Genomic DNA, 12138 nt, shown 5'->3' with positions numbered 1-12138 from the left:
ATGGCCACCACGTTGCTGCAAACTTCTTCCTCCACCTTCGGGGGTGGCTCGACTCGAGGGGGCTCCCTCCGGGTTGGGGGAGGGGGCTTTGGTGGAGGGAGTCTCTATGGTGGCGGTGGAAGCCGTAGTATCTCGGCCTCTTCGGCCAGGTTTGTCTCCTCGGGGTCAGGAGGGGGATACGGGAGTGGCATGAGCTGTGGCTTTGGTGGAGGGGTTGGTAGTGGTTTTGGTGGGGGTTTTGGTGGTGGCTTTGGTGGGGGTTTTGGCGGTGGCTTTGGTGGGGGTTTCGGTGGTGGCTTTGGTGACTTTGGTGGTGGCGATGGCGGCCTCCTCTCTGGCAATGAGAAGATCACCATGCAGAACCTCAACGACCGCCTGGCCTCCTACCTGGACAAGGTGCGTGCCCTGGAGGAGGCCAACACCGAGCTGGAGGTGAAGATCCGAGACTGGTACCAGAAGCAGAGCCCTGCCAGTCCGGAACGAGACTACAGCCATTACTTCAAGACCATTGAAGAGATCCGGGACAAAGTAAGTCTTCAGATGTCAAAGAGAGGGGAGCAGGTGGCTGGTGGCCTGTGCACGTCTCTGACTCAGTGTAACTGCTGGCTGGGGAGATCCTCTCCTGCCCAGGCAATGACTGTCTGCAGTGTAACCTTGGCATATTTGAGAAGCACCTGCTTTCCAGGTGCAGATGCTGGTACACATTACTACACTTGGCAGTTTGCAGGGAGGGAAGGATCTTGGGAATCATGTTAGGGCAAATGGGACACAGGTGGGGGCGATTATAAAGAGCAACTCACCTTCCCTGTCCCAGACACCTTGCAGGGTTTGCATGAAAAGTGTTCTTCTACCTTCTTGGCAGAGATGGTGTTGTAGTATAACCTTATGATCCCTAAATGCCAGGACGTCCAGCCTCATGTTTTAAGGACCATCTTTATTGCCAAAAGCACCTTCAGGACTTAGGAGAACTGGGAATTCATGATAGGCTCTGCCATCCCCCACCTTCTCTTTCACTCCCTGGGACCAATTTCCTCATCTGTAAAATGCTTTTCTTAGCCACTCTTCAGGTTCTTACTGGCCATAATACTTGGTCGACCTATAATCTGTCAAGGGGTGCAGGAGGCAAAGACCATGAGCTATGCCTCAGAAGGCTGCAGACAGATCCCTGAGAGGGCTGTTGAGGGAGCCGACCACACCCCTCTCTAGCTTGAACCTGGCCAGCCAATTCTCATAGGGATTCCAGGCTATACTACTTCCTTGATCTTCCCTCCTTGGGGACGGGGAGGGGTCCCAGGGAGGGGGCAAAGGCACTGGAGATGAGGCCTGACTCTGTCTGCTCCCTGGGTTCTACAGGTTTCCACTGGTGGTGGTGTTGGAGGGGAGGGTGTTGGTGAGGGGTCCAACCTTGCGTGCAAGGTGGGACATCAGCAGCCCTGAGAAACAACTCGGCCCCCTGCAGATCCTGGCCGCCACCATCGACAACTCCCGGGTCATCCTGGAGATTGACAATGCCAGGCTGGCTGCAGACGACTTCAGACTCAAGTGCGTTCCCATCACCCTCTCCCCTCCCTGCATCACCCCCTGGGCTGGGCCTTCCTCTTCCCCTGCCTCAGCAGCCCAGGCCCCTCACGTTCCCTGACTTTGGGCTCCCTTTCTCTTCCCAGGTATGAGAATGAGCTGGCCCTGCGCCAGAGCGTGGAGGCCGACATCAACGGCCTGCGCAAGGTGCTGGACGAGCTGACCCTGGCCAGGACTGACCTGGAGATGCAGATTGAAAGCCTGAACGAGGAGCTGGCCTACCTGAAGAAGAACCATGAAGAGGTGAGAGCGGCCGGAGGCTCTGGCTGGTGGGAGGCAGAGCAGGGCTGCTGCGCCTCCCCAGAGCTGGCTGAGGGTTTAGTGGTTCAGAAATGCACCCTTCCCGCAAAAAATGTTTCCAGGGACAGAAAAAGTCACTGTCCTCTGGTGTTCTGGACCCCAGGCCAGCCAGCCATGAACTGCTGTCTTGGTTGGTTTCAGGAACTCAAATAAAGATCCTACTCTCTCCAGTCCTCCCTCGGTAGGACCTAGAGAAGGAAAGAGGTCCTCAGAGCTGAGGGGTCCATGGCATCATACCTTTTTTTGTGTGCAATGGGAAACAGAGGGGGTGGCATGTCATGGTCACATCTTGAATTAGGGACAGAGCCCAGATTGCCCCATCAGGACCCCAGACTCTTGACTCTCTCTTCTGCCCTTTGTCTCTGCTGGGCTTCCCCCACCCACAGGAGATGAAGGAGTTCAGCAGCCAGCTGGCCGGGCAGGTCAACGTGGAGATGGACGCAGCACCCGGTGTGGACCTGACGCGCATGCTGTCTGAGATGAGGGAGCAGTACGAGGCCATGGCAGAGAAGAACCGCCGGGATGCTGAGGCCTGGTTCTTCAGCAAGGTGGGACTGGCCTCCCCTTCCTAGCTTCCCACTCCCCAGGTCTCCGAGGAGGCCCCTGGGGCTGACATTTCTTGTGTGTGATCCACAGACCGAGGAGCTGAACAAGGAGGTGGCCTCCAACACTGAAATGATCCAGACCAGCAAGACGGAGATTACGGAGTTGAGGCGTACCATACAGGGGCTGGAGATCGAGCTGCAGTCCCAGCTCAGCATGGTAGGGCCTTCTGCATCTCATCTCACCCTGAGCCCTCAGTGTCAGATCCTCCCATCCTCCATGGCTGGTGAAGCCCTGGAGTTCTCCAGCCCCCTTGGAGGTGGCTGCCTACATTCCCTTCATTCCTCTGCCCCCACCCCTTTGGTGGGTTCCAATGTGTCTATGGATCTGTTGCTCCATCAGAAAGCCGGGCTGGAGAACTCATTGGCGGAGATCGAGTGCCGCTATGCCACACAGCTACAGCAGATCCAGGGGCTCATCAGTGGCCTGGAGGCCCAGCTAAGTGAGCTCCGCTGTGAGATGGAGGCTCAGAGCCAGGAGTACAACATGTTGCTGGACATCAAGACTCGGCTGGAGCAGGAGATCGCTACCTACCGCAGCTTGCTTGAGGGCCAGGATGCTAAGTAGGGGTTTGGGCCTGGCGGGAGGAGGGCTGTGATGCAGGGTCATCCTAAGAGGACAACAGGGTGTCCCCAGGCAGCTGTACGATACAGTGAAAAAAGAACTGAGCTAGGAGAAAAGGGTCTGGACTCTGCTCTGGTCTCTGGCTGTGACCTTGGGCAGGTCATGCTACCTCTCTAGACCTGCCCTTCTCCTGTAAATGATGGAGGTGGTGCTAAGTGGTCTCTAAGATTTAATGCTTGTTCCATTCTCTGTGTGAAGTAGATGGGTTATTACTATAGATCAGAGGGTTCTAGCTTGGGGGAGGCAGTCTTGAAGGATGTAAGGATGTCTCAGGCTCTAGAGAAGGTGGGAGGGGGCTGGAGAGGACCACTTAGCCATCCCCAGCGGCTTCTCTTGGGGAGAGCAGGAGTTTTACCCTCTGCTTACATCTGCTTCCCCTCTCCTTCAGGATGGCGGGCGTTGGCATCAGGGAAGGTAGGTGCAGGGTGGGGACTGGAGCTATTGAAGCCACTGTTGCCCTTGGAATGGGGAGGACAGAAAAAGGGACCAAACACCCAGAGGGGCAGGAAACGCCCATCCCAGGATGCACACCTTTCCCAGTGGGACCCTTGACTGGTCCCAGGTAGGGTGGAGGTTGGGGATTTACTGAGACCACTCCAGGCTGAGCAGGCTTTGTCCAGGGCTGCTCTCTCCCCCAGACCCAGCCTTTCTGCACGTATGATGAGGTGCCCACGATTTCTCCTGTTCACTGGCAGCTTAAGAATCCTGCATTATTGCTCAGAGCTGGCATACCTGCCATTGCTGTTGCTCATGTCTTTGATGAATAATTCAATGCCAGACCTCCTGGCAGCTCGGACAGGATTGGCCAGTGGCCATTTGCAGGAGTGCTGTCCAGTTTTCCCACAGCTTAGCCTGGGTCCTGGCCACCTTGGGAGAGAGAGGGCAGGTTCCTTCATGCTAAAACTTGCTCCTTCTTTCTACAGCCTCCCTGGGAGGTAGTGGCAGCAGCAGTTTCCACATCAAGGTAGAGGAGTCAGTGGATGGAAAGGTGGTTTCCTCCCGAAAAAGAGAAGTCTAAGCGGTCAGCAGGAGAGCAACGTTCCTTGCTACCAGCTCCCCTTCCCAGGCTGAGTTGGGGACTGGAATGCGAGAGGGGGCTGGAAATCAAACTCCGGTCCCTACCTTCAGAAAGCAACTGGCTGATGTAGGTCCCTTCATCTCCTAGTTTGGGGCTTTGCATGTTCTCTCCCCTGTCTAATGCCCTGCACCTCCTTCCTGGCAAGGAGTGCAAGCAACAACTGTTTTGGGTAACAAGCTCATTGTATCGAGTTTATTCCTGCAATAAAGAACTACTTTTCCATTTGCAAGTATTTCTTGGTAGTGTGTCCAGTTTTTCTTGGTGGGGATCTGGGTTGGCCTCTGGCCTCCAGGGAGGTCCAGGGTCCCCTTATGCTGATATCTCTATCCTGTTGACCTCTTCCTTGCCCGCTCATATGTAATTTGTTCTTTGAGGAACCCAGGGCGCTAGAGGCTAGAAGCACAGTGCAGCTCAGGAGACTTGCTCTTCCATGGGGCCCTGGGGAAGTGTGGGTGTCGGGTTCCCTCAGAGCAGTTTGGTGCATCTAGGACAGAACTTGACATGTCTAGTAATTATTTGCCAAGCGACGGGTTGAGCGTATTGTTCTGCATTGTGTGGCTGGTACTGTGCTACGCAAGTTCGCCCACGTGTCCCACAGAGTACTCACCACTGCAGTAGAGGACCCTGAATTTGGAGAGATGAAGGATTTGCCCAGTGGCTTCATGGATGGATGGTCAATGACAGGGCTGGACTGGGCCTCACATCTTTATGACTCTAGGACCAGTGCTTGCTCTGGGACCCTGGGCCATGGCCCTTCACCGTCTCTTGCAGGATCTTCTCCTGGCTTCTGCTTTTCCATATGTGCTTCTCAGACTTCCCCTCTTTTCTAGCCAGGCACACTTGACCTCCAGGTTGGCTCTTTCTGTCTGCCACCCTGTAACAAGCTGGCCCCTGTGTCCCCCCAAAACCTACACCTCCTTCTGAAGGGCACTTAAAGTGCCCAGAGGGGAAAATGCCAGGTCTCCCAAGCTTATACCTGAAACAACATCAAATCCCACACTTTCTCTTGTCCCCAGACTCCCTGAGGCCTGATAAAACAGCAGGGTCCACGCATGTCTGGTTCTTGCTTCTGGTCTGGGGCTGGTTTCTCTGAGCTCCAGGATTCATAGCCCTAAAGAGACAGCAGGAACGGGGGTGGGGTGGGGGGGTGGGGGGTGGGGAGCAGAGAAGTCTGGGTGCCTCAGCTGGGCTGGGTCAGGCCCTGGGGCGAGGACCGGGAATGGGAAAGGAGAACCGGTTCCCTAGTCCTGCTGGAAGGAGCAGGTGGGAGGGGCCTCTTTGGAAAATCTGATCTTTTGGGGAAAGAACCCAGCCCTCTGAGAGGGTCACCATGCAATTTTCTGGGCAAAGGTGCTGCCCCAGAAAGTTTAGTAGAAGAGAGACAAGGTGGTTCCAGCTGTCTCTCTGGGACAGTTGGAAGGGGAATGTGCCTCCTGAGATTGTGGAGGCTGGAGGGAGGCAAGAGTGTTCACAGTAGCCAGCCCCGGGGCGGGCTTTTCACGATGGCATCTCATTAGTTCTCCTATAACCCTGGGAGGGCGTGTCAACCTTCAGCATAGTTTCAGAAGAGAGGAAACTGAGGTGTGGGGGAAGTTAAGCAACTTGAATGAGGGCCACAAATGAGAAATGGCAAAACTAGGTCTGGGACATGTCTCTGATTCCAGAACCTTTTCTTTCCCTTGATGTCATGAAGTGGCAGAAGCTGCAAAACCTTTCTTTAGAAGGTGTGCTGATCTGAAAGCCATTCTATTTTTTTTTTTTCCTTTGGGTACAGGGATTGAACCCAGGGGTTCTTAACCACTCAGGTACATCCCAGCCCTTATTTCTTATTTAGAAACAGAATCTCCCTGAATTGTTTAGGGCCTTGCTGAGGCTGGCTTTGAACTCGCGATCCTCCTGCCTTAGCCTCCGGAGCCACGAGGATTTATAGGCGTGCGCCACTGCGCCAGGCCTGAAACCCATTCATAACCTCTGGAGCATCCTGTACAAATGCTGCGCTCACATCTCATTTTTGCCTCCCATGCTGTGGTTTAAGCTCATGCTGAAGCTCCAGACATGAGCTGCAATGTCCCTCATGTCCAGGGAAGAAGAGTGAGGCTCTGTTCCAAGCCTTCTATGGTCCCAGGTGGTAGAAGCTGGGGACTTGGTAGCTGCTCTGCCTCATGAGCCTCTGGCCTCTTGGACAGGTCTCAGCCCTCTGAGCGGCCAGCAAGCATATTCTCCTCCTTCAGTTTGCAAAAATAACAGCCTCTGCAAAAGATGCAGCGAGGCTAGGGAGGACTCGGCCTGTGGGCCGTCAACGTGCCTTCTCTCAGAACCGGACCCTGAATTGGGGGTCTGAGGGGAAGCTGCTTTCATCTCCCTGGAGTGCCTATTTCTGCTCTCCTGAGACCCCCTAGAGGGACTATCAAAGAGGTCCTTGGAACCTGCCAAATCCTGTCCCCAGCCTGACCTGGAGAGAAATGCCTGTATCCAGGGATGGCCTACTCCCTGCGGAGCCCTTAAATAGTCTCTGAGAGGACGTGGCACACCTTCTGCCTGCCCTGGGCTGGGGCCAGGCTTTGGTTCCAGCCAATCTGGAAAGCAGGCAGCAGGCGATGCCCCCTCCCTTCCCCACAGAGAGAGGGCAGCTTGGGGACTAGAGATTAGAGCCCTGGGTGTGCCTCTGCTCAGGCGGGGCTTCCCAGAACAGGCCTGGGGCAGGCCTGCCACTGTCTCCCTGGGGACCTCAGCTGGACCCTGCCCCTCTTGGGACCTCAGTTTCCCCATCTGTAAATTGAAGAGTCTGGCCAGACAAGGTGACCGTTAAGCTGTCTATGAGACCACTTGTGCCCTGGAACCTCAGGGAGTAGCCTGGACGGTGAGGTGTGTCACCGCAGGCGCTGTTCTTGCCGAGTCCTGGGAGTGGGTGCTGAATCAGTGTGTGTTGAAATGAGACATGGACTCTCTTCTCCTTTGCATTTTCCAGCCAGATGGCAGGACATACTCTAGTAACTCAGGCATGTGCCCACCTGGTGGTCACCTGTGCAGGTAGCTGGCAGCAAGAGAGCTCGTCTCCTGAGATTTGGAGCTGGGGTGACCCCTTGGATGCCACTCCTGTTTGTCATTTCTTCTCATCTACACCCACTAGACAAACAGTCCCCCAAACAGCTTCCTGGACACTCATCAAGGGCTCCCCTATGCCAGGGGTAGTATTTGGGGGTGCATTTGACCAAGATCCCTGTCCTCAGGGAACCTAACAGAGTGGGAGAAATAAAATAGGAATGTACTGTCATTTGTCTGGTGGCTGTGGGTGCCATGGTAGCTGTGGGGACCACAGAGGGAAGGAGGTAAAGGCATCTGTCGGGGTGGAGGCTCAGAGGATTCTCTGGTCATCTAACAACAATGAGCTTGCGTTTCCTCATGGTAACAGGGAGGTGAGATGGAGCAACCCTCCACCTGCCCAGTGCCTCCTGAATCTCAGGTATTTGAGAGGTCTCAAATACTAACTCATCTAATCCCCATTTTTCAGTTGTGGCTGTGGAGGCACTGAAAGGTTGAGTAACTTTCTCAAGGTCACAGAGCAAATCAGTGCCTGATGAAGGATTGAAACTCAGGTTCACCTCATCTTTGCTGATCTTGCTCTTTCTGGGAAGCCCAGGTGATGTGAAAGGGATTTGAGAGTTGGGTATGGTAGACCTGCAAGGGCCTACGGCACTGAGGCTGGTCTGAAATGACTTCCAAGTAGCTCGGTGCCAAGCAGGTGTTTTTGAGGAGAGGGTACCACCCAGAGGGCCTGTCTGTGGAGGGGCTGCCTTTCAGTAGAGGCCTCTCCCCTGTGGGGAGTCTCAGGACTATTTGGGAAGTGGGTCAGGCATATTGGGCTCTAGACCTTTGGGTTCAGGGAGAGAGGGAGGGAGGAGCCTGCCCCAAATGAGAGTCTCTGCATTATGAGCTGGGGGACAGGGTTCAGATGAACAACCTGGCAAGTATGGGCATATCTTTGAGAGCCAGAGACTTGGGAAGGCAAAGTACTGAAGGCAACTCAGATACCAGTTCAATGTAAGGCCCACGATGAGCTGGAGCTGGCGGCAGAGTTAAGGACCCATGTTTTTGGGAAGCAGGACCACCCACTGGCCAGGCATGGGGTGCTGTCGAGGCTGGAGAATGGAAAAGGCAGCAGAGGACGCCCTGGCTTGGGTGGGGATGGTGGGAGCACTGGCCTGAGCGTGGTTTACAGGCAGTAGTTACGGCACAGACCACGGAGTCAGAGGTTCGAATCTTGCTTTGACCCAAATGAGCTTTCAAGTTCGAGCCGTGTATTTAACGTCTTTGGGCTTCAGTTTCCTCATCTGCATGAAGGAGACGATAAATAGAGTTGCTTTGAAATTAGATCATGCACACAGAGGGTTGATCATAGCGTTCCATGAACGTTGGCTTGTGCCCTTTCTATTATCTTTGAACGTGTATGGAAGGTGAGTGTAGCAAAATCAAACTGCTTTTCCTGCTCCTCTTACTTCGCCCTTAACACAGAGCACTCCTGTGACCCAGCGTGTGGGTTTTCCCCCACATCAAGCAATTTTCTGACAACAGTGAGGTGTACCTCAAGGCAGTTCAATTCTGACAGTATCCAGAGTTAGTGTGGACCCCACAGGTTGGGGGCTCCATCCCACAAAGACTATTCCTTGCTTCAGATGCTAATTGCAAGTAGTTGGTCCCCAGGTTGCTCATAGCTTCAGTCCAATTGGGCTGCAAGTCACAGGTCCCCAGGACCTCCTTCTTGGGTTTGATTATTTGGTAGGATAGCTCACAGAACCTAGGAAAACAGTGTGCTCACTCTTGCCAATTTATTATAAAGGTTGCTTTAAAGAAAGCCAGAGGAAAGGATACATAGGTGAGGTTTGGAAGGGTCTCAGGTATAAGAACTTCTGTTCCTATAGAGTTGGGGCCTGCCACCCTCCTGCTTCTTGCTCATTAGGCTGGGAACTCTCTGAACCCTAGCTTAGGGATTTCATCACAAAGGCAGGATCAATTATTAACTCTGTCTCTGGCACCCCTCCCTTCCTGAATGATGGAGGGCGGGTGGGGCTGAAAGTAATTCTAGTGAACAGCTGCCTCTCCAGGAGACCACTGGTACACACCTTGTGAGAACCAAGGGTTCAGGGGCTCTGTGTCAGAGACTAGGGCTGAAGACCAAATAGTAAAACAAATGATGCTCCAGCACCCCTATCACTCTGGGAATTATTAGGAGTGATAGGGGTGATATTAGGTTTAGGAGCTCTGTGCCAGAGACTCAGGATGAAGACCAACAGATATACCTATTTTGTTATATATCATAATATCACAGAAATACACAGGGGTTGATCAATCTGAGTTCATGGCCAGGCTACCAAGACACCATTAGGAAGGGAGGGGGAGATAGATAGATAGATAGATGATAGATAGATAGATAGAGAACAGATTTACAATTTGACTGACTTCATGGCAACCTTGGAAAAGGGACTTGCCATCTCTGAACCCCAGAAGTCTCATCTAAAAACATGGGGCTAATAAAACCCGCTCCTATCACTGGGGGTAAAGGACAATGTGTTAAGCATGGACACGAATGTAGTTTTCCCGTGAAATGTCATTGTGGAGAGGACTGGATTTGGTGTCACTCTCCCAAAAGGCAGAGCAGAGAGCTTAAGCCATGCTAGCATTGCTTCCATTAGGTGCCGGGTGGGGAGAGGGAGTCCCTGCTCGGGAGGGTGGGGCTGTGCCCTGACCCCGGAGTGGAGGCATGCCATGGCCACCCCCCGTGTTTGTTCTGCTGGGTTTTGGAGGATCTGTGGCATTGTAACCCAGAGAGGCGTTGGCCCTAACCTGTTTGTCCGCCCAGGGAGGATTGGGGTATTGTCACCCCAGGCCTGGCAGGTTCCATTAATCTCCTTCTTGTCAGTTTTGATCCTCTACCGAGAGAGCCAGGGTTCTTTCTCGGGGCTGAATCACACCTTTGCAGAGAGCTGAGCCATCAACTCGAAGCAGGAGGGCTGGCAGGGTGAGGGGTCAGCCCGAATCCTGACTCAGCATGGTGCTGGAGCACCCCAGCCTACCCACCCTCTCTCCCTGGCACTGCCAGCTGCCCCCTGGGTGAACGCAGGCCTGCTCCCATATCCGGAACACAAAAGGCAAGACCCAGATCTCTCTTTTCTGGTCTTGCTGAGCCAGAGAAGGGGGCTCCAGGGTAGCCTCATGCCTGAGCCACCACACCCCAGTCCTTGGTCTGGTTCTGAACAGACCCTTGTGCCAGTTCCTGGGAGGCCATCCACGGCGACCATGGCCCCTGGTCCCAGGCTTCTCTTTTTCAGCCCTGGAAACTTCTATTCTGGGCTCTGAGAAGCCACCCCAAGTCCTGTTCTTCTGGCCTGAATGGTGAAGCTCCTTTATGGGATGTTACTAAGCGCCCCTGAGTGACTAAGCCACATCCTGGGTCCCAGAAGAGACCCTGGCCCTAGGCCGTGGGTCACATCTTCCTAGGTGGCCTCTTAGGCAAACACAAACTGAGAGAGATGTCATGTGAGAGGGCCCTGCTCTGGAATGAGAAGACCTTATTTCCGGATTGACTGTGCCTCCAAGGCAGTTACCATAATGGGAGAGTAAACCCAGGCTGGTCAACCCTGACACGATTGACCTCTTTGGCCAAATAATTCTTTGCTGTGGGGATTTTCGTGTGCGTTGTAGGATATTTAGCAGCATCCCTGGCTTCTACCCCCACCACCCATTCTAAGTAGCATTCCCCTAGTGGGACAAAAAGAATGCCCCTAGACGTTGTCAGGTGTCCCCTGGGGAGCAGAATAGCCCCTGGCTGAGAACTTGTGAACTGATCTCTGGTAACAGAAGTGGGAAGAAGAGCGGTTACCTTAGGGGTGTGGGGTATGGGTAACCACTGGGAAAAGGTACAAGGAGATTTATGAAGGGCTGGAAAGTTCTGGGTGGTGCTCGCACAGGACATGCGTAGGCAAAAACGAATCAAGCTCGACGCTAATGATTTATATCCTTTACTGTACGAAAAAATATACCTAAAAATAAGTCTTAGTGTTAGGCAGAACAAGATTTGGGGGTCACTTCTGATCCTACCCTCAAAGCTTGTTTTTTTCTTTTTTTTTTTTGTATAAAAGGGGGGAATATAGGACCCACCTCCTGCTTACTGAGTGTAAAGCACTCAGCTGCGTGCCTACGTGTGGTAAGGGCTCCAAGGACATTGGCTATTACAACGTGCGGGATCCCTTCCTCTTTCGGTGCCTCAGTTTCCTCACCTCTATTCGATCCCTGAGGTCCTCAAAGGCCTCTTGTCACAGCCACTTTTTCTGATGGTCTTCGCGGCATTTCTTTGTCAACCTAAATACACTCGAGGCAGTGGATTCTATGAGACCCACAAAGTTTGCCATCAGAGTTGCTGGGAGCACGGGTATAGACAGAGTGCTAAGGAGGATTCAGAATATTTCATTCAGAAGTTCGAGCACTAGGAAGAAGGGAGGCTGAGGGCTGCGGTGACCTTCCCCGGCACGGGGCCATCGGCAGCCTCCCTCGTGGAGGCTCCCTGGCAGACGGTTGCCACTCGATGCCCATTCTGACACTGGGTGGGGCTGACAGCCTGCAGAGTGAGCGTCTTACAGGAGAGGTGAGGTAGAATTCGGTTGTCAAGGGGTAGTCTCAAGCAGAACACCGTTCCCTCTGAATCATCCCTTTTGTGTTAAGGATTAAAAAAAAAGCCACCCCAAAATGTGCAACCCACCCTGGAGAGCAGAGGCAACGGGGCCTGTGGGAATCGAAGTGCAGTTGGCACTAAGTCAGAGGGTGGGGAAGGGAGGAGAGAGGAGGACCCACCTCCACGTAGGGTGCATAAAAGGCACTCGGCACCAGGGAAGAGCCATCGTCCTGGGCTCAGGCCACTCCAAGCTCCTGTCTGCACCTGCTCTCTCAATCTTGCTCCCACC

At 53.7% G+C, this 12138-nt stretch overlaps 1 protein-coding gene across 2 annotated transcripts; it reads left to right on the top strand.

The window, feature by feature from the left end:
- Krt15 (keratin 15) lies at positions 1-4123 on the top strand. 2 transcript variants are annotated; one of them, XM_026386758.2, is made up of 8 exons: positions 1-528; positions 1460-1542; positions 1665-1821; positions 2265-2426; positions 2515-2640; positions 2824-3044; positions 3494-3519; positions 4029-4123. In XM_026386758.2, exons 1-8 carry the CDS (start codon positions 1-3, stop codon positions 4121-4123), a joined length of 1398 nt encoding a protein of 465 aa, XP_026242543.2. The 2 variants fall into 2 exon arrangements, with proteins under 2 accessions (XP_026242543.2, XP_077657467.1); XM_077801341.1 differs by lacking the exons at positions 3494-3519; positions 4029-4123 and having other exon boundaries at positions 175-227; positions 312-528; positions 2824-3048.
- Positions 4124-12138: the final 8015 nt, after the last annotated feature.

Source organism: Urocitellus parryii, chromosome 7, assembly GCF_045843805.1.
Source record: "Urocitellus parryii isolate mUroPar1 chromosome 7, mUroPar1.hap1, whole genome shotgun sequence".
In the NCBI taxonomy this organism is placed as follows: Eukaryota; Metazoa; Chordata; class Mammalia; order Rodentia; family Sciuridae; genus Urocitellus; species Urocitellus parryii.
This window is presented reverse-complemented; position numbering and strand designations above follow the sequence as displayed.

What these genes read in the sequence shown, in the direction of transcription:
- Krt15 (XM_026386758.2), top strand. Translation starts at nt 1, where the DNA reads ATGGCCACCACGTTGCTGCAAACTTCTTCCTCCACCTTCGGGGGTGGC. An exon ending in AGGCCTGGTTCTTCAGCAAG is followed by an intron (nt 2,427 to 2,514) that starts GTGGGACTGGCC and finishes TGTGATCCACAG; the next exon opens with ACCGAGGAGCTGAACAAGGA. An exon ending in TGCAGTCCCAGCTCAGCATG is followed by an intron (nt 2,641 to 2,823) that starts GTAGGGCCTTCT and finishes TTGCTCCATCAG; the next exon opens with AAAGCCGGGCTGGAGAACTC.